Here is a 25269-nt window from a genome sequence, read left to right on the forward strand (position 1 = left end):
ATAATTTCAATTTAATCCTTGGTTTCTGTCCCTGCCAGATGAATCTACTCAATATTTTTTGCCATTCTTTAAACTGTCCTGTTCCCTTGATTATTGGTATTGTCTGAAATAGGAATAACATCCTCGGTAAAACATTCATCTTGATTGCTGCTATTCTTCCACTAAGGGAAAGCTTAAGTCTAGTCCATACTTCCAAGTCTTTCTTAATCTCCTTCCAAACAGGTTGATAATTATCTTCAAAAAGATTGATATTTTTTGGAGTTAACCATATTCCCAGATACTTTATTTTCTTTGATACTGCAATACCCGTTTTTTGTTCTATCTCTGCAATTCGCTCCTTTTCCATATTCTTTACCATCATCTTTGTTTTGGTTTTATTCAGTTTAAATCCTGCTAATTGTCCAAAATTCTCCATCTCCTCTAATACTTTCGGGACGCTGTTCTGGGGTTCTTCTAACGTTACTACCAAATCGTCTGCAAAGGCCTTTAATTTAAATTCTTTTGCACCAACTTTAATTCCTTTTATTTCCGGACTTTCTCTCAATTTCTTCGTTAACACCTCCAGGACCGTTATGAACAATAATGGTGACAGCGGGCAGCCTTGTCTAGTGCCTTTTGTTATTTCAAAACTTTCTGTTATTTCATTATTCACTATTAATTTCGCTTTCTGATCCGAATAAATCGCATCAATTCCTTTCAGGAAAGATCCCTCTATTCCCATTCCTTCCAAACTCTTTTTCATAAAATGCCAAGAAATATTATCAAAAGCTTTTTCCGCATCCACAAACATTAATACAGCTGTTTTTTCATTCCTGGTTTCCAGATACTCTATCACATCGACAATATGTCTTACGTTATCTTTTAACTGTCTACCAGGAAGAAATCCGGCTTGATCCTTATGTATTATTTCATTCAATATTCTCTTCAATCTTGTTGCTAAAATATCTGCAAAAAGCTTATAGTCATTATTCAATAGAGAAATTGGTCGATAATTCTTGACATTTAGGCGGTCTGTATCTTGTTTATGAATTAAAGTTATGTAAGCTTCTTTCCAAGTACTTGGGATCTTGCCTCCTTCTAAGATATTGTCCATTACTTCTTTCAAAACTGGAATCAACTGTTCGCTGAGTATTTTATAATATTTTGCCGAAAGTCCATCCGGTCCTGGAGATTTCCCCAATTTCATTCTTTTTATTGCTTCTTGTATTTCCAACGCCGTAATTTGAGTATTCAAAATATCGGATTTCTCTTTTGATATTTTCTCCAATTTATGTTCTTCTAAATACTTTTCTATTTTTCTCTTATTCTCCTTCTCCTGCTGGTACAAATCTTTGTAATATCTTTGGAAAGCTCTCTTTATTTCTTTTGGGTCCTCTATTACACCATCTCCAATTTCTAATTTATTAATTATATTTTGATTTTGCCTCTTTCTCAATTGCCAGGCTAGTAGCTTTCCTGTCTTATTAGCTGATTCGAAACTCTTTTGTCTCATCTGTTTAATTTTCCATTCAATCTCCTGGTTCACCAGCGTGGAGAACTGAGTTTGCAATATTTTTATGTTCTGTTTCAATTGGACATCCATTGGTTTCAATATCAATTTCTTTTCACATATCATCAATTGAGTTAAAATTTCTTCTTTCTTTTTCTCCTTGTTTTTCCTTTGATGACTGTTCTTTTGTATCAAGAATCCTCGCATTACGGCCTTGCTCGCGTCCCAAACCACATCCAGTCCGGTTCCCTTCTGTAAATTCAAATTGAAATACTCTGTAATTTCTTGTTTAGCTTTGGTTATCACTTCTGGATCATCAAATAGACTATCATTCATTCTCCACCTTGTGGGGGTTTTCTCTTTGTTCTTTAAATCCAAATCAATCGAATTGTGATCCGACAGCGTTCTCGGTGTTATTTCACATCTAGACACCCTCCCTATTAATTCCTTTGTAATCCAAACATGATCGATTCTTCCAAAACTCTGATTCGGCTCTGAATAAAAAGTAAAATCTTTTGTAGTAGGATGTTTCAGCCTCCAAATATCCACCAGTCCTAAATTTTCCATCATATCAAAAAAGGATTTTGGTAATTTACCTTCTCTTGCTGTCTTTCTTGTAAAAGATTTATCAAGTTCCGGCATCACTACACCGTTAAAGTCCCCCATCACTATCAATTTCTGATCCATGAATTCCATCAATTTGTCTTCCAAATTCTTAAAAAATTCTGCTTTATTTTCATTTGGTGCATAAACTCCAATTACCAACAACTTCTCGCCTTGCAGCGTGATTTGTACTATTAATATTCTGCCTTCCTCATCTTTCGAGATCAGTTTTGGTTCAAATTTTTCCTTTATATATAGTGCAACTCCTCTCTTTTTCGAAGAATCCGAGGAAACAAATTCTCTTCCCAATTTTTTATTAATTAACACATGTCTATGTTTTTTTGCAATATGAGTCTCTTGAAGACAAATTATGTCCAAATTTTTCCTATACAACACGTGTCCTATCCTGTTCCTCTTGTTTTTATCGTTAAGACCGTTTACATTCCACGAGGTAAGTTTCAAAGCCATGTTTTCCTTTTCTCTTGTTTTTAGGCCTTTTAAGGTTTATTATCCTTATTATCAATATCTTCCTCTTCTTCTTCCTCTTCTTCATCCTCTCCCTCCAATTCTTGTTCTTCTTCTTCTTCTTCTTCTTCTTGTCCTCCGTGTGCTCCTAGCTTCTCCAACTTCTCTTCCTCCTCTTTCTTCTTGTCCTTTTTCTTCTTATCCTGTTCTCTCTTGCCCTCGTCTGGTGCTGGTCCGGGTGGTCCTATCTTCCCTAAATCATCTTCGTATCTTCTTGTAAATTTCTTCACTTCCAGTGCGTCTGTCAGTTTAAATCTTTTATCTTTGTAGTAGAAGGAGATCCCCTCCGGGTATTCCCATCTATGTTGAATCCCTTTTTTCCTAAGCGATGCCACCAGTGGTTTGTACGGGTCCCTCTTTCTCAAGAATCTTGTCGGGATCTCCTTAAACACAATGATTTGCTTCCCATCGATCACCAGCTTCTTTGTGTAACTCAATCTTAGAATAGCATTCCTCATGTCCATCGAATTAAACATGACCAGACAATCACCTGGAAATTTCTTTGCCTTTGCTTTTGCCGATCTTACTTTAATTCTGAAAGCATTAGTAATTGAGTAGGCCACCTCCTCTTCCTTCAAATCCATCCATTTGGCCAGTTCTTCAATTATTTTCTTCCTTATATCCTCATTTGCCTCTTCTTTCAATCCTCTAAATTTTAAATTCATCTGTTTCTGTCTCATCTCCGTTAAAGCCAAATTGTCCCACATCTCCTCCTGCGCTTTATTTATTTGTGTCATCTCCTCTTTCACTTGTTCTGTTTCTTTTTTTGTCGCTCTCACCTCTTTTTGTGTCCTCTTCAATGCTTCTTCCATTGTTTTGGATTTTACTGACAACTCTTGAATTTCTGTTTTTAATTCTCCAACGGCTCCCTCTATTTTTTTGTCCAGTGTTTCTTGTACATCTTCCAATTTTTTCTCCATTCGCTGTTCATTTTGCCTAAATTCTTCCTTTATTTTTTGCCACAATACTTCTAAATCCTTTACTTCCTCTTGTTTGGAAGGCCTTCTTTCTAGCGGAGTCGCTGGGACTTTTTTTAATTCTCTTCCCGTCATTTTTCCGGAAAAAAATTAAAATCTGTAGTTACAAAGATTCACCACTAGGGGGAGCACCTGTTATTTGTTACTTTGGCCACTGGAGGGAGCTTCTATTTATTTTAAGTTTTAACCAGTCTGCAATACCACCAGTTGCCACTAGATGTCCTCTACGCTCTAATCACTCTCCAAAAGCACAGGATAAAATGTAGCTATTGTTTTTCCCACACACAGGCAAGGCAAGAAAAAAAACAGGAAGAAAATATATCACTGAGAACTATCACGAAGAAACATTGTCTCCTGCCCACGAAGTTACAAAAAGTTGCAAAAAGTCAAGGGTTGCACCACACACAAAGCAAAAAGTTCAGTTCGATGTTAAACCTAGATTTATACTCCCACCCCGATGGGTTTTGTAATCCTCGCCCCCCGGCCGGAGGCAGCGATTTAAAATCAATAATCCCGCCCCGATGGGCTTTGTAATCCACCCCCCCGATTGGGGAATCGTTATATTTCTCTATCACTGCAAATAATCCGCCCCGATGGGCTTTATAATCCACCCCCCGACTGGGGAAGCGATCTCCCTCCCCCGATTGGGGGATCTTTTCGCCACCGATCTCTGTCTGATGGGATAGCACGTCTTCAATGAACCCCCCTCAGTCGTCCCTTTAAAGCAGCGCTCGAAACCAAGACTCCAAACCAGGACGGAGGCCATTGTTATCTCTCAAGCAAAGGTTGAAAATATTAAACCCATGTTAACTGGACAGCAGAACAATGCGACAGTCTTATTTGGAGCGATGAGACCTAAGTTTCTTTGCTTGTTAGTGGTGGCATGAAATACAGAAGGGGACGAATGAGAGAAGATTTACATCCTACTTACAGTACACCGACTGTGAAACACCCAGATAGTGTGATAGCTAAAACACCCAGATAGTGTGATAACTAAAAGTCAGCATGGGTTTCTGAAAAATAAGTCATGTCAGACTAACCTGATCTCATTTTTGACAGAATTACAAGCCTGGAAGATGAAGGGAATGCTGTGGATGTAGCCTTGATTTCAGCAAGGCCTTTGACAAGGTGCCCCATGATATTCTTGTAAAGAAGCTGGTAAAATGTGGGCTAGACAATGCTACCATTCAGTGGATTTGTAACTGGCTGACTGACCAAATCCAAAGGGTGCTCATCAATGTCTCCTCTTCATCCTGGAGAGATGTGACTAGTGGGGCACCACAGGGTTCTGTCTTGGGCCCAGTCTTATTCAACATCTTCATCAATGACTTGGATGATGGGCTTGAGGGCATCCTCATCAAGTTTGCAGATGACACCAAATTAGGAGGGGTGGCTAAAACCCCAGAGGACAGGATCACACTTCAAAATGACCTTAACAGATTAGAGAACCGGGCCAAAGCAAACAAGATGAATTTTAACAGGGAGAAATGCAAAGTACTACACTTGGGCAAAAAAAAATGAAAGGCACAAATACAGGATGGTGACACCTGGGTTGAGAGCAGTACATGTGAAAAGGATCTAGGAGTCTTGGTAGACCACAAACTTGACATGAGTCAACAGTGTGATGCAGCAGCTAAAAAGGCCAATGCAATTCTGGGCTGCATCAATAGGAGTATAGCGTCTAGATCAAGGGAAGTAATAGTACCACTATATTCTGCTCTGGTCAGACCTCACCTGGAATACTGTGTCCAGTTCTGGGCACCACAGTTCAAGAAGGATACTGACAAGCTGGAAGGTGTCCAGAAGAGGGCAACCAAAATGGTCAAAGGCCTGGAAACAATGCCTTATGAGGAATGGCTTAGGGAGCTGGGTATGTTTAGCCTGGAGAAGAGAAGGTTAAGGGGGGATATGATAACCATGTTCAAATATATAAAAGGGTGTCATATAGAGGAGGGTGAAAGGTTGTTTTCTGCTGCTCCAGTGAAGCAGACACGGAGCAATGGATTCAAACTACAAGAAAGAAGATTCCACCTAAACATTAGGAAGAACCTACTGACAGTGAGAGCTGTTCGACAGTGGAATTTGCTACCAAGGAGTGTGGTGGAGTCCCTTCTTTGGAGGTCTTTAAGCGGAGGCTTGACAGCCATCTGTCAGGAATGCTTTGATGGTGTTTTCTGCTTGGCAGGGGGTTGGACTGGATGGCCCTTGTGGTCTCTTCCAACTCTATGATTCTATGATGATCTAGGGTTGTATGGCAGCAAAAGGTGTGGGCAGAATTTGTGCCATTATTCGGAATGTAAATGCCCCAAAATGGATGAATGAAATACTTGAGCCCAAACTGAAATGTTCCGCAGGTGGTATTTTCCCAGATACTGAAGCATTTATATATATTTATAGAAATATTTATTTATTTTCTATTTCAACAGGATTCAGCTCCATGTCATGTTGCTGCTGTGTGCAAAAGGTGCTTTCAAGATAATCCTATTCCACTGCCGGAATGGCCTGGGAATAGCCCAAACTTTAACCCAATCAGAAATCTATGGAGCCGACTAAAGAAACTTGTTAGTCAGAAGCAACCCAGCAATAAAGCCCAATTAACAGAGCCAATAATTCAGTGTTGGTTTCACATTATTACAGCTGCAGAACTAAAAACTTGGTTCACTTCACGGGAAGGCATTGCAAGGCCGTAATTAAAGCTAAAGGTTACCAATGGTTACCAAAGGTTTCACATTTTTTCTTTATGACCGCTGTTCTAATAGTTATTGCCTTACTTTTTTCTTTAAATTATCTTTCCATTGATATATAATTTTACGGTATTACTCCACACAGAAGTGGTGTTATGAGCCATTAAACCTCAGAAATACACTTTTCACAAAAGGTTTTCCCCATTTTGGCCACTAGTATAAGTTGTTCATTTTAAAGTTAATATTCTTTTTATATGGGATCAGATTATAATTATTTATGTTTCATGTTTATATACGTGTTGGAAGCCGACCAGAGTGGCTGGGGCAACCAATCCAGATGGGCAGGGTATAAATAAAAATTAATTTGATTACTACAGTGGTACCTCGATTTAAGAGCAGTCCTGTTCCGGGAAAAATTAAGTTTGTAAACCGAGGTACCACTGTATTACTGTCACGATCCGGGCAGGCACCAAGGAACGTCAGCCCAGAGGCAAGTGGGTCAGGCAGAGGGTCCACGGAGCGGGGGTCCAGGGGACGGGAAGCACACAGTTCAAGTCTCAGTCTTAGGGTCTAGGCATAAAGTCGCAGTCCAAGAGGCAGGAAACGTAGTCACAGTCGAAGGGTCAAGGCACGAGGTCACAACCAACGAACAAGCAGCACGCAGCAAGGCAGGGAAGGTGTTGCTGTGGTGAAGAGCTGAGGGGGAAAGATGACCTTATATCCCTGTTGGCTCCTGCCACCAGGTGGTGAGTTACTAAGCAGCGCAGTCTCACCTGTGCAGCTGTGCCCTGCCTCCCTAGAACAAGCTGAATAGTCACTAGTCCTGCCAAGCCCTGCTGGTCCCAGGGCCTGGCTCCAGCACGCACTCCTGACAATTACTATCATCATCATCATCATCATCATCATCATCACTGCTACTACTACTACCTGAGATTCAATAAGCCTGGCTCTTCTCTGGGAGGAATTTTGTTTGGCCCAGTCATGGCATCCCCTCCATCTCCAATGTCAGTCGTCTCTTTGGTCAAGCCAAGACTGACAGGAGCAAAAACAAAAACAAAACCGGAAGCTACTTATCTTTCCTAACAATTCTGAAGCTGACATTTAAGGTGGCCTGAGCAATTCAGATCAGCCCAATTGTGGTAGAAAAAGGAATAATTTGAGGAAGATTGTTCAAAGAAAAAACTGTGAGCTCTGTGAGGAGGAGGTTGGTCACATAGAGGTATTTTTTGAATCTCCAGGCAGATATGACGATCCCATAGTCAGCCTTACCAAGAGAGGTCACAATCCCACAAGTCTCCTCCATGACGTCCTTATGCAGAGCTCTCTGGTCAGGATCCAGCAACGCCCACTCCTCATCCGTGAAACGAACAGCAACATCTTCAAAGCACACTGGACCCTAAAAGAAAAAGGGAAATCTCCTCCTCTGAGACAGCATCTATATGATCTGCTACACAATGCTCTGTTGTTTCCTTCCTGTAAATTGCAGTGTTGTTTCAATGGGATTGCTTTGCTTTGCTGCACATTTTATTGATGGATGCTTATTTTATTCTGTGTTTTAATTATGGGTGTTCATCTTTGTGCAAATAGGTGGTATCCACCTTGTGTTTTTCTTTTTTTTTAATTAAAAATTTATAAGATTTTCCAATTACAAACGCAAATCATTACACTTTTCATACTCCCCCCTCTCCCACCGAGGGGAGCAAAATATCCAACCCCCCCTCTCACAGGAGTACATAAAATCATTCCACGTTTAACCTCATATTATACTAAAATCATTGCTTAAGCCCAACCCCTTTTCTGGGCCAGGTATTCATCCAACAAATCCATCTTTTAAACTGACTTCCCCAGATCCCCCTCATTGACTTCAAAGTAACATATAATTTCCAGTTTTCCTCACATCTTCCTAATCTAATTTAAACCACATTTCTTTCCTCCTTAACACTTATAAACATTTATATTCCGCAATTAATTACTAACATTTTCTTTTCTACCTAAGCTTCATTGTACTTCTGCACTTTCCTGATTCATAAACCAATTTTATCCCCCTTCCCTCCTTTCGGCCTCAAAAACTTGGCTGATTTTTCTTTTTTAACATTTTCCATTGTCCTCAGCGATAGAGAAACCTCGGAGCCGAGGCTTCTCCCAACTGTGCAGCTCAGCGTCCAACCGGAAGTCTCCACTTTGTGTTTTCTAAGTCATTCTGCCTACGCAAGCATTCCAGCTTGCCTGATGGAAGGATCCACTTTCTCCTCTCCTCGTGAGCTGTTCTGGAGTGTGTGGAGAGTATCAGAGTCTACAGAGTTAAGTGCTCTGCTGTGACGCACTGGTCACTGTGTGGGCAGTTCACATACGGGCTTTTGTCTTTGTCTGTGTGTGCTGTTTTTCTGGTTTTGTTTTCCCGACCGGAGCAGTCATGGAACTGAGCACTCCGAGACAAGATTTGTTTTTGTAAATAAACTCAGCTAGTTAAGAAGACAACGCTTCTGTAAATTGTTGCTGTGCTGCCTTGGCAGTTACACACATGTTTCCGCTGTGGCTTTGAACTCTGCTAATAGCCAGGAGTTGCCAGGCACAGAAAGCAAAGCAACGCAACGCAAGCGTGCCGGACCCTGGAAAACACTACAGATTGTGGAACACCTCATTTCACAGTGTAGCAGAGTGTTCCCTCCCAATGTCCTAGAGTCAAATTCAGGGGGTTCATTGGGGCCTGGAGAGGGGGAGGAATGGAGGGCAGGCCCCATTTTGCAGCGGGTGGAGCTTGTTAGGTGAATCCAGGCCACTATTAGTTCTCATTTGTTCACTGCTTAGAACCCAATTTTTGCATTCAGTGATCAATCAAGAAATAAAATAAGCCTATTGTAAGATTTCTGTGGTGGTTTCTCGTGAGTAATGAAGCAAGACTCTGTTCCTTCTATTATAGTTTTAATAGTGCAAATATGTACAGTGCAGAGCTCCAAAACCCATGACCGTTTCAGTTGGTCCCAATTCCGGAAGTGGCACCCTTCGAGAGCGCCCCAAGAAAAAGAACTTTGGTACCCCAAATCTCAAACTCACCTTACGTTTTACCCCTCTACGCAATTGGGGCGCTGGAAGCATCGTGCTTCCTTCTTTGCCGGCTTGGCTGTGTGGGCGCTGGGGCTCCCTGGCATACCCAAGCCCTCCTCGCCTGTCCTGCTTCTTGCCTCTCCTTCCTGCTGGAGAACGTCCTGCTTTCCCCACTGGAGGTGTTGCTGCTGTTCCCACGGTGCTGGGGCTGTCTGTATTTCCACAGCCCCTGCACCGCCTCTAAGGGAACGGATGATACCCTGACATCTATTTTGGATGGCCAGCTATCTTGGATGATCTAGCAGAGATTCCTGCAAATCAGGGGGTCTCCTGGCTCTGAGAGAAGCAAGGAGGGTGGCTTCTGGCAATAGGAGAGGGAGCCAACGGTGGCTCCTCCTTATCCTGACTCACCTCAGCCTCTCAACCTCCCTCATCGCACTTTCCTCCTTCCTCTTCTGCCTGAGATACTGGACTTCATTCTGCCAGAGAGTCTTCCAGCTCACTACCCCCTGTTAGCCCTTCAGCTTCTGACACCTCCTCTTCCCAGGCATCTCCCTCTTTAGGAAGATTCCACCTAAACATTAGGAAGAACTTCCTGACAGTGAGAGCTTTTCGGCAGTGGAATTCGCTACGAAGGAGTGTGGTGGAGTCTACTTCTTTGGAGGTCTCTAAGCAGAGCCTTCACAGCCATCTGTCAGGAATGCTTTGATGGTGTTTCCTGCTTGGCAGGGGGTTGGACTGGATGGCCCTTGTGGTCTCTTACAACTCTATGATTCTATGATTCTTCCCCCACTGACTCCCCATCCTGCTTCCACCTCAACTCCTTGGGCTCTGAGCCATCTTCCCTTCCTGGTTTCCCAGCTGCTTCCTCCCACCATTCCTCCATGCCCAACCAGTCCATGACATTGCTCCAGCCCTCGGCCTCTGTCCCCACAAGGCAGTTTCCCCTGACCTGATCTGGTTCCACAGCCGCTACTTCCCTTCTGCCCCCATGAAAAGACGGATCAGGAGGTCTTCCCAGCATCATTATGTCACCTGCAAGAAAAAAAAGGTAAGCAGGACGCCAGGAGTGCCTGCTTCTCTCACAGGTGAAACAGGGCATCTCTAACTACAGATGGGCCTTTGAGAAAGCCTTACCTGCTGAGAGCATTTGGACGTTTGTGCCCATTTAATATGTCAGTTGTTTAGAAATGCATCTTCCCCCTCCTCTGGACCCTTGTTCCCAACTGTCTCCCCCCAAAACAAGATGAAAAGAACTCTCAGATGAGTTGGAAAACCAACAGAATGAGACCAAATGGAGAAAATCCACCTTCCTCCTTACCCAGTGGCCTCTCTCTGGTGTCCAACAGAGGCCTCTCTGCCTCACAGGAATCCAGGTCCATTTCTGCAAAACGATCCTTTCCCTGAAAAAGAAACAAGGATTCAAAACAGAGAATGGGGAGAAATATTAGAAAGAGAATGACAAAGACTTGAAGTGTAAGATCTCATTCCATTGGTGCTTTCCCCCACAAAAGGATGGGCAATCAGCAGACCATTATGGGATGTTCTCTGTCCTGTTTGGAGCCCCTAGGGACTACCCAGAGGAAAGTCTCTCTCACCTGCTTTCTCTCCTCTGCCTGACTCAGGAGGAAACCTTCGGCCAGGGCCACCGCCTGGGAACTAGTCTCCGCTCCGCATTCCCTCACCCAGCTCTCCATCTCCGGGGGAAGGACAGCCAGGAACTGCTCCAAGATCACCAGGTCCAGCATCTCAGCTTTCGTGTGCCTTTCTGGCTTCAGCCACTGGTGGCAAAAGTGGTAGAGTCGGCTGTAAACCTCTCGGGGTCCTTTGGCCTCCTGGCAGCAGAACTGCGTCAACTGCCGGCTCTGCACCTCTGAGCGGAGGGTGTCCTCCTCACCCAGGATCTTCTGTACAGTGTTTCCCCAGAATTCCCCACTGCTCCCAGTTTGGGTGGCATGGCCTCTTCCTGTTCCAGGGCCAGCTGAGTCTCGTTCATCCATCTGTGCTCTCAGGAAGCCTCTAAGAATTCAGAAGGAACCCTTTGGTCTTCTGCCAAGATCTGTCTGTCTTAATGAGAAGCTCTAATAATCCTACAAAGCAAATACATTGTTACTGAATTTGGAGGATGGGCGGAGTGGGGGGGAGGAGAATGGTTCCCTGAGCAAGCATGGAAGAGTCTTGCTGGGAACCAGGGCTGCACTGCACCACATCCCAGACCATAAGCTATCTTTTTGAAAAGAAAGAATAGCAGGAAGAGAAGAAAAAGTCTCTAGCCTTCTAGCAACACAAAATGTAGAGGCAACTGAAGGGATTTATGGAAGATTAATCAGCCTGGTTTCTGCTGCCTTCCAATCAATGCATGAAGTCAGAACCGACTGACAAGGGAATCCTTTGTATCTTGTGGAAAATGGATGCTTGGCTCTAGTGGGGGTCCTCACCCGGGGGTCCTCAGGAGTTGCTCCCCGACCCCACCCCCACCCCCTGCTTCTGTCTCCTTTTCTTGCACTTGGACTCTCTGCCGCTTTCAAGACAGACTCCTGGGGTGGGGTCCCTTTTTCTTTGCTCTGAGGGCCCAACCCCCTGAGGGCCAAGTGCATGGAGCCAAAGACATCTCCCTTGACATTTAGGCAGGTAATTTATTATTATTATTATTATTATTATTATTATTATTAGTTATGGAGCTGCCCTTGGAGACTACTGGGAAACTGGTTTGCAATGCAGCAGCCAGACTATGGGCTGGGATCCCTCCCTTTATTCCTGGCCTTTCTCTCCCCCCCTTTCTTTCCTCCGCTTGGGGTTTTTCTTTTTTTTGGAGGGGAGAAGCTAGTCCACCTCCTCGTCCACTTTTGGAAAACTATTTCCACCTTTCCTCTGTTGTGCAATGACGCTGAGCGATGTCACACAGAGTTTAAGTCTTATAATAATAAATAATAATAATTAAAAAATTTTATTTATACCCCGCCCTTCCCCGCGAAACCGGGCTCAGGGCGGCTAACAGCAATGAAATCACAACAAAAACATAAAACAGTTCATTAAAATACAGATTAAAATACAATTTAAAACTAAATCTAAACTTCAGCCTCATTTTTAAGTAGCCCACCATTCACCCCAAAAGAACGAAAACATCAGGGTTAAACTGAAACCAACCCAAAGGCTAGGTGGAACAGCTCCGTCTTGCAGGCCCTGCGGAAAGATGCCAAATCCCGCAGGGCCTTGGTCCCTTGTGCCAGACTGTTCCACCAAGTCGGGGCCAGTACTGAGAAGGCCCTGGCCCTAGTTGAAGCCAACCTGGCATCCTTGTGGCTCGGGACCTCCAACAAATTATTATTTGAGGACCTTAAGGTCCTACCTGGGACATACCAGGAGAGGTGGTCCCTTAGGTATGAGGGTCCTAAGCCGCATAGGGCTTTAAAGGTCAAAACCAGCACCTTAAACCTGACCCTGTACTCCACCGGGAGCCAGTGCAGCTGGTAAAGCACTGGATGAATGTGGTCCTGCGGCAAAGACCCCGTGAGGAGCCTCGCCGCGGCATTCTGCACCCGCTGGAGTTTCTGGGTCAGCTTCAGGGGCAGCCCCACGTAGAGCGAGTTACAATAATCAAGTCTGGAGGTGACCGTCGCATGGATCACTGTGGCCAGATCAGGGCGAGAGAGGTAGGGGGCCAACTGCCTAATACGGCGGAGATGGAAAAATGCCACCTTTGCTGTAACTGTAACCTGCGCCTCCATAGAAAGTGAGGCGTCAAAGGTTACACCCAAACTCCTGACAGAAGGCGCTGGCACTAATTGCACCCCTGCAAGAGATGGGAGTTGGCCTCCCAACCCCATGTCGTCTCGACCCAGCCAGAGGACCTCTGTCTTCGAAGGGTTTAACTTCAACCGGCTCCCACGCATCCATCCAGCCACAGCCTCCAAGCACCTGGTCAGTGTGTCCGGGACCGAGTCAGGGCGGCCTTCCATCAGTAGATAAAGCTGGGTGTCATCAGCATATTGATGACAACCCAGCCCGAAACTCCGGACAATCTGGGCAAGAGGGCGCATAAAGATATTAAAAAGCATCGGGGAAAGGATTGCGCCCTGCGGAACTCCACACACCAAGGAGTGTCGCGGCGACAACTCCCTCCCTAGCACCACTCCCTTAGCGACTCTTTTGTTCAACGAAGGGAGATTTCGTGGGAGCCATTTTTTTCTGAAAGGCCAAATGAGTTTGGGATCCTCTGATCTCCAGGAAGGAGAGCGTTGCAGACCTCGCCCCTCCCTGGCAGGACCCTCTCCTCCCCCTGCATGAGCAGATCAGGCCCTCCAGGCTGGCATCCTCCCCTGCTGCAGCCCTGGGACCCCCACCGCCTCCCCACTGCACCCTCTGGGGAGAGAGAGAGGAGACTCACCAGATCCCAGGAAGGGACAGCCATGCAGCCCTTGCAGGAGAGGACTGGGGAGGGAGGGAGGGGCCTGGGCTCTGGAGGACCTCGCCCCTCTTGCTTCCCGTCCTCTCTAGGAAGGCAGCTCACTTGCCTTTAACCCTTGCAAAGCCGAGTCCACCCAGCTCAGCCCTCTCCCGCATGGCGGAACATACGCCTTTTATTCTTTTTTAAGGGTTATGGGGGGCTGTGGCCCCGCTGGCTACGCCAGTGCCCAGATGTCCTTTTGGGGTGAGGCTCTTGGTTGGACTCTGAGCATCTCCCTCTGTTGGCCGGAAACCAGAGGAACTGCTTGAAGGGAAAAGGGCTTTTCAGGAGGCAAAGAATACGAGGGGAATCCTAGTGTCATCTAGTCCAACCCCCAGTAATGCAGGAATCTCAGCTAAAGCATCCATGGCAGATGGCCAGCTAATCTCTGCTTAGAAACCGCCAAGGAATGTTTAGCTTGTGGTCCACTCAGTCCCCTAGATCCTATTCACATGTACTACTGGCAAACTATGTGCCCCCCTCCTTGAGTTTCCTCCTCAGAATCCCCAAAGGATGAGCTGGGCTGCAAGAGCTGCAGCAAAGGGATGGGGCAACCCAGGAAATGTCCTCCCCCCATTTCACCTCACTGCTAGGTAGGACAGCAAGAGCCAGAAGGAGCTGTGCAGGAGCTGAGCTGGAAGCTGGAGACACAGAGACTGGCTTGCTCTGTGCTGGAGCCAAAGCTCTGAGCAATGGAGAAGCAGGATCTGTTGGGGGGGGGGTCAATGCTGTGACCCCTCCATCCTACACTCAGCTTGTATAGATAAAAAAAGGAAAAGATTGATACTAAAGATACTCCACTTTCTGCTGACATTGGTTCCGAGGAAATCAAACCTGGATCTGGAACCCCATGAGTCTCTCTGCTCTCTGCTCAAACTACAAAAACACACACACACACACACAATAATCATTTGTGCCTGTGTTCCTAATACGTAACCATTTCTGTGTCCTGAGCCCCGAAAGGTCAGCAGACTTCCCTACGAATCCTGCGGAGCTGAGCCCCCCCCCCTTCTCCAGGGACACTTTTCAGAAAGCCAAACCATTGCGGTCAATCAGTCTGAAAAGATACTGTTTTTCTTTCTCATTTATTGCTTCACTTAAAACAATAGTATAAAGTACATAAAAATAATTACAAAAGTGTAGAGGGAAAATCTAAAATATTCTATCCATTTTTTTCCTGCATTACTAAATCTCTCTGTATAGCCATTTTTCTTCCCCAGCATTAAGATGAAACAGGCACAAAGACTTGAATATTTGCTTTATGAACATCAACAGCAGTTTAACATGAACAAGCACCATTCATTGGAACTTCCCAAACCAGATCAACTCTTCCTATGCTGGAGACAAGAGATTTGATGTCAGAAGCAAACTCCCAAGTTCTGGCTCCTCTCCAATGTGTTGGGCCTCCTATCCTTGGAGATCCAACTTCAGCAAGGTCAACCAAAATGGAGAGCATTTTGAAGGTCCACCCCCCTGACACCCCCCAGCCTAAACTGGACATATCCAGTCACACTCTTGAGTAATAGAACCACTTTCATATTCCCCCCCCCAATCTTTGGCCAGGGCATTGGAGGAGCCAGAAGTTGGGAGGTTGCTTCTCACATCAAATCTCTTGTCTCCAGCATAGGAGGAGTTGATCTGATTTGTCCCGGGGGCCTTTAGAATTGCATGCTCAGGCCCTTCATTTTTACCTAAACAATCATTCTAAACATTTTACGTGTTAAGAGTTTCAGCCTACTAAATTTTAAGGTATATCTTTTTTCTAGTTGAGAAAATAGGATATCAATATACCAGGAATAATAATAATTCTGGTGCACATTGTTGTATAAAAACAGGGACTTTTCCAGATTGTCTCTTAAAGGAATCGATTGTCGGTCTGGTGCAGAAGTTATTTAGCTTGCTCCTCTTCAGCTAAAGAACAGAGAGGAATATTCCTAGGAAGCCGCCTTGGACACAGTCAGTCCTGTGACCCATCGACCTCAGCAGCACCTGCACTGACTGGCAGCAGCTTGCCGGGGTTTCGGAGGGGGAAATGACATTCCCAGCCCCCCCCCCCCCCGGAGATGCTGCACAGGGCGGAAATTCTGAAGGCTAATTTGATGGTCCAATCCTGCGCTATGGAGACCCCTAAACTGCCTGGGAGAATGTGGGGATGGTCTCCCTTCGTAAATGGGGCTGCAGGAAGAAGGATGTGAAAGGAAGATGCAGTCCAGCTGCAGGCAGAACAGCAGGTGCCTCCGAGTTCTGACAGAGGAGCATCACCTCTCAGGAGGGGCCAGGTGGAGGGGTTGCCATGGTGACAAGGACCCGCCCTCCTTTGTGACCTCTATTGCTTCTCCCTTAAAAGTCACTGTCTTGCAGGCGGCCACTGTAGGTTAGTAGTGAGGCGATTGTAGGAGAGGAGTTTGTGGCGGTTGGCAGAGATTAGGAAAGGAGTTCGGTTTCTTGTTATTTTTCCAGTTTCTTATTTTGCTTCCTTTTTCATTTAATACTTTGATTTATTTCATTTGGTTTATTTTTCTTTAATTCTTTTCATTTTTAACACTTTTTATTTTTTGTCCTTTATTTTAGTATTTTTTATTTTACATTTTAATTTTGTGCACATTTGTGCCTATTTTGTCTATATTTTGTATATATTCATTCTGTACACAGAGGGGTAGTTGTGGTTAGGCTTAGGGCTGGGGTTGTGGTCAGTTAGGCTTAGATGGGCATTTTAGACAGTTTTATTTGTTGTATCCTGCTTTTCTTATAGAAAAGTAAATTCCTTTATCATTTCTCTAAAATATTTGTTACTGAAATAAAGTTAAAACAAAATAAAAACTAAAAAAAATTCCTTCCAGTAGCACCTTCAGTATATCTGAAGTAGTGTGCATGCACACGAAAGCTCATACCAAGAACAAACGTAGTTGGTCTCTAAGGTACTACTGGAAGGAATTTTTATTTTTTATTTTGTTTTGACTATGGCAGACCAACACGGCTACCTACCTGTAACTGAAATAAAGTTGTGAACGTTTATTCAAACCCTGCCAGTGAATCCAGTCCATTTTGTTGTTTCTGCAAATAGACTGTTATAAGAATTTTAAGGTGAAACATTAAAAAAATGAAACGTTCATACCTATAAACCACATGTCTGAAACCCACAGATTAGGTCCGGAACAAATTGACCTCAAATATTTCTCTTCAAGGTCAAAGTGGGAAACCTCCCCCTTGTCTCTTTCCTCTTGGGCACATTCAAAATATAAACAGGGTGTAAACCTGTGACCTGTGACCTACATTCAGGAATTAGTTATTTATAATAACAAAAGAGTGGCCAAAACCCAGATAATGCAACTTGCCAGACAGGAGATAAAAAACACACTCAGATCTCTGTTGTAGACCGCCTTTGGCCAGAAGAGAGTGTCACAGGGCCAACCTACTTTCCCTTTAAAGCAAACTTGGGTCTCCAGCTTTTTTCGACTACAACTCCCATCATCCCTAGCTAGCAGGACCAATGGGGAGAGATGATGGGAAGTGTAGTCTGGGAGCTGCTTGGGACGCAAGTTTCGGAAAACCTGCTTTAAAGCAACTTTATTCCATGGAAATGAAAGAACACAAAAAACAAACAAGCCTGGGAAATAAAAGTGACCAAACCGCCGCTGGGACGCCCATGCTGGTGAGTTTTCGTCGCTGGGGTCACGTAGGCATCATAGCCCAGAAGAGAAGGAGGGGCATTGGGATCCAAGCACCAGGTTTCCTGTAGTCCAATGATATGGAATTTTGTAAGGAAGTCCAAGACTTCCCTATCCTCTTGTTTAGGGCCCCATCCAGCCACATTCCATGACATGACATTCAGGCAATCGGAAAGTGGCTGGTGGGAATACGGAAGTCAATCTTTCTTATTAGAGTGGGGTGCCAAATCCCGGGCTTCCATACACATTGGGAGGCTTCCTGGGGACGGGCATGTCGAAGATGCAATGATTTTATTGATGTGGCCGACAGGGTCTTCAATAAAGAATGGGCTAAGTCTTAAAGCTGTGGCCTCCTTGTCGATGGTCGATTGGCTACGCTGTAAAGCTGTAGATGAAGAAATGGCCAGGGATGTGTGTGTAAGTGGGGGCGAAGATGGGTGGTTTACTAACTGAGCATCACATATGGAGGATTCTAGATCTGGCATTGAAGAAAAGGAGCCCGGGAGGCCTGCAGTTATGTTCCAGTTCTTAGTGGGGCTCTTAATTGTTAAGGTCTGTGTCCCAAAAGGGGAAAGCATGGGAGGAGAATTCAGGTCTATTAACGGAGGTTGTGCTGAGCTGTAAATCTTTAAGGGAGTGGAGGCATCTGCCGGGGGGGGGGGGGGTGACGGATCAGTCATTGAAAGGATCCTGGCATTGGTGTCAAGCTAATGATAGGATTGAGCCTTCGGGAGCCCATTTGGATATTGAGGATAGTTACTATGGCGGTCTTTCAGAGGGAGGCCCTTTTGGATCAGGAGTAGCTGTTTAACGTAATCCAGTCTGTCAATAATTTCTTGCTGCTTCGCTGGGGGAAGATTACCATAGTCAGCAATAAGGGCTCTTTCCTCGGCAATTTCCAGGACACTAAGCCCTGAATTCGCACGACACGGCGACGTGGGGGGTTGTGCGCTAGAAGGCTTTGGTGGGGACAGAGGAGATGAGTTTGTAGCATGCAGATTTGGTTTGGAAACTAGTTCCGGCAGATGCGGGGCACGGGCCCCAGTTGTTGTTAGATTAGGGAATAAAGGTTTGATGTTGAGATCTTTAAAGACGCTCGTCAGAGAGATACCCCAATTGGCCAGGTGCCCTTTCCTTCCAAGAAGTAGTAATGGTATTTTGGGTGTCCGGAAGGCAAGTAGAACTTTGGTGAACCTGGGGGTGGAGTTTAAGAAGTCCACAGAGGTAAGGTCTATTTGTGGTTACAATATAAAAAAACAACATAAAAATACAAAACACATTTTAAAAGGGCATCAAATGTCAATCAGCCAAAGGCCTGGTAAAAAAGGGGCAGATTTGCCTGGCTCCTAAAGCTGTATAATGGTTTTCCAACCTTTGTATGGATTCTTTGATGAGAAGTGAGATTGCTACTCTTCCTGAAGCTCTTTCCACATTCCACACACTGATATGGTTTCTCTCCTGTATGAATTCTTTGATGGGAAGTGAGAGAGGAGCTCTGATTGAAGCTCTTTCCACATTCCACACACTGATACGGTTTCTCCCCTGTATGAATTCTTTGATGGGAAGTGAGACTGTGCTTCATCCTGAAGCTCTTTCCACATTCCACACACTGATATGGTTTCTCTCCTGTATGAATTCTTTGATGGGAAGTGAGAGAGGAGCTCTGAATGAAGTTCTTTCCACATTCCACACACTGATATGGTTTCTCCCCTGTATGAATTCTTTGATGGGAAGTGAGAGAGGAGCTCTGAATGAAGCTCTTTCCACATTCCACACACTGATAGGGGTCATCCCCTCTATGAATTCTTTGATGGGAAGTGAGAGAGGAGCTATTACTGAAGCTCTTTCCACATTCCACACACTGATAGGGTTTCTCCCCTGTATGAATTCTCTGATGCTTAGTGAGATTGGAGCTCTGACTGAAGCTCTTTCCACATTCCACACACTGATAGGGTTTCTCCCCTGTATGAATTCTCTGATGCTTAATGAGAGAGGAGCTGTGAATGAAACTCTTTCCACATTCCATACACTGGTAGGGTTTCTCCCCTGTATGAATTCTTTGATGCTTAGTGAGATGGGAGCTACCAGTGAACCTCTTTCCACATTCCACACACTGATATGGTTTCTCCCCTGTATGAATTATTTGATGGGAAGTGAGGTGGGAACTCTTCCTGAAGCTCTTTCCACATTCCACACACTGATAAGGTTTGTCGCCTGTATGAATTCTTTGATGGGAAATGAGATCGCTACTCCTCCTGAAGCTCTTTCCACATTCCACACACAGATAAGGTTTGTCCCCTGTATGAATTCTATGATGGGAAGTCAGAGAGGAGCTCTGACTGAAGTTCATTCCACATTCGAAGCATTGATAGGGTTTCTCCCCTGTATGAATTCTTTGATGGGAAGTGAGTTCGCTACTTGTCCAGAAGCTCTTTCCACATTCCACACACTGATAGCGTTTCTCCCCTGTATGAATTCTTTGATGCTTAATGAGATGGGAGCTATCAGTGAACCTCTTTCCACATTCCAAACACTGATATGGTTTCTCTCCTGTATGAATTCTTTGATGCTTAGTGAGAGCGGAGCTCTGAGTGAAGCTCTTTCCACATTCCACACACTGATAGGGTTTCTTCCCTGTATGAATTCTTTCATGGGAAGTGAGAGCGGATCTCTGAGTGAAGCTCTTGCCACATTCCACACACTGATATGGTTTCTCCCCTGTATGAATTCTTTGATGGGAAGTGAGATGGGAGTTCTGATTGAAGCTCTTTCCACATTCCTTGCACTGATAGTGTTTCTTTCCAATGAGATTTTGTTGATGGGATGTGGAATGGGAGCTCTGACAGCAGCTTTCTCCACACTCCAAATTTTTACGTGGCTTCTCCTCTCTGGGGATTTTCTCGTGGTCACCCTTGTTTTCGTTTTCCGATTCATCACAATCTGCTATGGAGACAAAATGGGATTAGAGCCTCAGGAACAAATGGAGAAGAACTGAAGGGAGTTAGGTGTGTGTTCATTACCTGTGTTTTTTTGTCATTAACCAACATATTTATTATTAGACTCTGATGAGTTGTTGAATGTTGCTTTGTTTGATATACAGTAGTGGTTAAAATTGTGGAAGTCTTTTGGGAAAAAGTGTATTTCATAGGTTTGATGGTTCATAACATCTCTTAATTTTCAATAATATAATAAAATTAATGGAATCAATGGAAAGATAATTTAATCAAGAATGCAATTCAACAAAGGTTGTTCAATTACCCGTATTCTATCAAACGTTATACCCAAATAACCAGAAAAAGGAAGCACAACTTGTTTATGTTGACTTTTGTCAGTGTGTTATGTGATTGCTATGAAGTTGGTTGGTTTTTTGTTTTCTTTCATTTAGTGAGGTTGTAAAGCATAATAAAATTATAGAAATGGCACGAAGAGTTGACTGGACACCCAGAAAGCGATGTAAAATTGTACTATTAAGTGAACAAGGCTACAGTTATGAAGAAATGAGATGAAAGATTGGGGAAAACCTATGGAGAGACTGTCCCTACATGACAGAAGAAAATCATCTGTGTGTATACAAGATGACATGGCACAATGTAATGTGAAGTTGAGTGCAAGGACTGGTCTAAATGTTAGAATTCTAAGGAAAAAGCCATTGTTATCTCTCTAGCAAAGGTTGAAAAGATTAAACCCATGTTAACTGGGTTTTTTGAGAGGGTTAAAAGTTCAATTTAAGCTTGACACTGGAGCTGAGGCAAATGTTCTCCCAGTTGAAATATATGACAAGGTCGCAGGGCAGAAGAGTCTGGCCAAGACAAAGACAACATTGATGGCCTATGGAGGGACACAAATAGTGCCTTTGGGCACAATTGCTCTTGAGACCTGCACCACTAAAAGGAGTTTGGAATTGTTATTTTATGTTACTGACATATCAACCACTCCACTATTGGGAAGGGTGGCTTGTGAGGCTTTGAATTTGGTATGTAGAGTTGATAATGTGCAACTACCTGAATTGGTGTCAGCAGTGGGATTCTTTTCGACCCCCGTGTCCTCTTGTGCTCCAAGGAAACCTGGCAGAGAATTGGAGACGATGGGAGCAAGCCTTTCGTGTGTATTTGACGGCGTCTGGAGCTGACCGCTTTTCGGCAAAGAGGCAGGTTGCTGTTTTGTTGAATTGTGTGGGAGAAGAGGCGGTACAGATTTATGAGACATTTAGTTTTCCTGATGACGAAACACAGACTGTGGATGAGGTTCTGGAAGAATTTCAAAAGTACTGCACTCCTCGAAAAAATGTGATATTTGAAAGGTATTTAATGAGTTGGGCAGAGATAAGCTTGTTTTTAGTGCACCGGAGAGGTTGCAGCAGAAGTTGTTAAAGGAGTCTGACCTTACTCTCGAAAAGGCTGTAGAGATTTGCCGAATAGAACAAATAACAGCAAACAGTGAGATGTCTACTATGGCGAAACAGCTTGATGAAACGGCAGAGATAAGAGAGAACTTTGAAGTCCCAGTACAGACTCTTGGGAATGTGAACTCCCGTTTGGGGCAGAGACAAGACTATGGTGGATATAAAGGATGTTTTCACTGCGGGAGTACACATAAATTTCAGAAGTGTCCGGCGTTAGGAAATGTTTGTCATAAGTGTGGCAAGAAAAATCATTTTGCCAGGATGTGTAAGGCACCTGCAACTGGAGTCACTAAAGATCAAAGAAGGCGCCAAGTTCACGATATGGACTTACACAGCCTGTTTTTTAGGAGTACTATCTCAGGAAATGGACACTGTAGCTGTACAACCTCCAGGATGGTTTGCGGACATTTTTTTGAGAGGGTTAAAAGTGCAATTTAAGCTTGACACTGGAGCTGAGGCAAATGTTCTCCCAGTTGAAATATATGACAAGGTCCCAGGGCAGAAGAGTCTGGCCAAGACAAAGACAACATTGATGGCCTATGGAGGGACACGAATAGTGCCTTTGGGCACAATTGCTCTTGAGACCTGCACCACTAAAAAGGAGTTTGGAATTGTTATTTTATGTTACTGATATATCAACCACTCCACTATTGGGAAGGATGGCTTGTGAGGCTTTGAATTTGGTATGTAGAGTTGATAATGTGCAACTACCTGAATTGGTGTCAAAAGAGCAGTTAGTGACAATGTACTCTGATGTCTTTGAGGGGCTGGGAGAATTTGAAGGCTCTTACCATATAGAGGTGAACCCTAGTGTTCCCCCTGTAATTCATGCTTGCAGAAAAGTGCCTTATTGAGTTTTAGATAGACTGAAAGAGACTTTATGCCAGATGGAAGCAGCTGAAGTAATCTCCAAAGTAGAGTGCCCTACTGAGTGGGTGAGCAGTTTGGTGATTACTGAAAAAATAATAATGGAAAACTGTGTGTATGCCTTGATCCTCTTGATTTAAACAAGGCAATTAGTAGACAGCACTATACTATTCCCACAATTGATGATGTATTAAGCTCTTTAGCTGGTAAAAGATTCTTCACAATAGTGGATGAAAAGGATGGTTATTGGCAAGTGAAGTTAGATGAGAAGTCAGCGTTGCTGTGCACATTTAATACTCCGTGGGGAAGGTATTGTTTTAATCATATGCTATTTGGGCTAAAATCATCTAGTGAGGTTTTCCAACAAAAAAATGAACAGACATTTGGGCACATAAAAGTAGTGCACATGATAGCAGATGATATGATTATTGCAGCAGAAACTTCTCAGGAACATGACCAAATATTGCGTAAGGTGTTTGAAACAGCAAGGGCTAAAAATATCAATTTTATTCAAGAGAATTCAAGAGAAAATCCAATTTAAAGTGGATTCAGTAAAATACATGGGGCATATAATAACTGCTCAAGGTGTCAAAGTAGATGAGGAGAAGGTTAAAGCGATTCGAGAAATGCCTTCCCCGCAGGACAGGCAAGGTGTGCTTAGATTTCTGGGGTCTGTACAGTACTTATCAAAATATATACCAAGAGAGGCAGAATTGACGGCACCTTTGAGGAATTTATTAAAAAAGAATGTGTTGTTTCAATGGATGCCTGAACATCAGAAGTCTTTTGAAATGGTAAAACAGCAACTGTGTCGGGCACCTGTGCTTCAATATTTTGATGCATCTAAGCCACTGGTGGTTCAAGCAGATGCCTCAAAGAATGGTTTGGGTGCATGCATGCCTCCTTCAAGAAGGGAGGCCAATATGTTATGCATCCCGGGCACTTACTATGGCAGAGCAGAATTATGCTCAGATAGAGAAAGAACTGTTGGCTGTATTGTATGCAATAAGAAAATTCCATCAGTATGTGTTTGGCAAGCTAGTATTAGTACAGACTGATCATAAACCTGTAGAGGCAATCTGTAAGAAAGCTTTAGGCAGTGCACCTGCTCGCCTGCAGAGGATGCTGTTACAATTGCAGAGATATCAGATGGAGGTGAAGTATGTGCCAGGGAAAGAAATGTACTTGGCAGACACATTATCTCGGGCCACGGTAGATCCACCAGAGAGTGATGTGGAACCCATAGATGATGAGAAAGTAATATATGAAATAGGTGAAATAGTAATGCACCCTACAGGGGTAATAGCTATACAGGAAGCAACAAAACAAGACGTACAGTTATAGCAGGTGGCATCTTTAATATCACGTGGATGGCCACTGCATTTAAGAGATGTACCATCAGCAGCAAAAGCATTTTGGGCCGTGAAGGACTTGCTGCGCTGTCAGGATGGTGTTCTATATGTTGATGAAAGGGTAGTTATTCCCGTATCTCAAAGACGGGCAGTTTTGGAGCAGCTTCATGAGTCACATCAGGGCATGCAAAGAACAAAAATGAGAGCAAAAACAATAATGTATTGGCCAGGTATGGGCAAGGAAATAGAAACATTCATAGAAAATTGTTCAATATGCGCGAGATGTGCGCCAAAAAACCTCTCATACCACATGAAATTCCAGAGCTGCCCTGGGAAAAGTTGGGAGTAGATATTTTTGAGTACAGGATGCAATCGTTTCTGCTGGTGATAGATTATTTCTTGAAATACCCAGAACTGGTGGGTCTCCCAGATAAAACAGCAGGAGCAGTAATTAGTAGACTGAAAGCAGTGTTTGCGAGGCATGGTGTTCCAAGGACAGTTATCACTGATAACATGCCATTTGCAAGTCAGGAGTTCCAGCAATTTGCCCAAGGCTGGGGGTTTGAACAGCGTTTCAGTAGTCCAGGATACCCACAGTCAAATGGAATGGTGGAAAGGGCAATACAGTCCATAAAACTACTCCTAAAAAAGGCAGAGCAAACACACAAAGAACCCCAATTAGCATTATTGGAGTATCGTAATACACCGGTGACTGGATGAGGAACCCCTGGACCTCGGCAATGAGGAAGCAACGCTGCCAAAGCAGTCTTTACTAAGCTGCAGCCATTGTTTCTTAAACGATCATACACAGCGACGACATCCCCCACAAGGAGGGAGTAAAACACTAAAGTGAATGCCATGGGAGGGGAACAGATTACAACTTAAATACCTGTATCCCAGCTAATAGGATTCAGGTGTACACAATAAGATTCCACACTTAAAGACACATACATCACAGCGGAACAATGGGACAGTGTTATTTGGAGTGATGGGACCCAAATCTCCTTGCTTGTTAGTGGTGGCATGAAATACAGAAGGGGAACAATCAGAGAAGATTTACATCCTACTTGCATTACACCGACCGTGAAACACCCAGATAGAGTGATGATCTGGGGTTGTATGGCAGCAAAAGGTGTGGGCAGAATTTGTGCTGTTAATGGGAATGTAAATGCCCCAAAATACATAAATGAAATACTTGAGCCCAAACTGA

General features: G+C 44.0%; 1 protein-coding gene across 1 annotated transcript in view; it reads right to left on the minus strand.

Moving 5' to 3' along the window:
- Positions 1–25269, minus strand: part of LOC117045136 — a 506969-nt gene that overhangs the window by 301318 nt on the left and 180382 nt on the right. The window contains 1 exon segment of the mRNA XM_033145927.1: positions 18811–20203. Coding sequence (XP_033001818.1) covers positions 18811–20203 — 1393 coding nt within the window.

The sequence above is a fragment of the Lacerta agilis genome, chromosome 4 (genome assembly GCF_009819535.1).
Source record: "Lacerta agilis isolate rLacAgi1 chromosome 4, rLacAgi1.pri, whole genome shotgun sequence".
NCBI classification, from domain to species: domain Eukaryota; kingdom Metazoa; phylum Chordata; class Lepidosauria; order Squamata; family Lacertidae; genus Lacerta; species Lacerta agilis.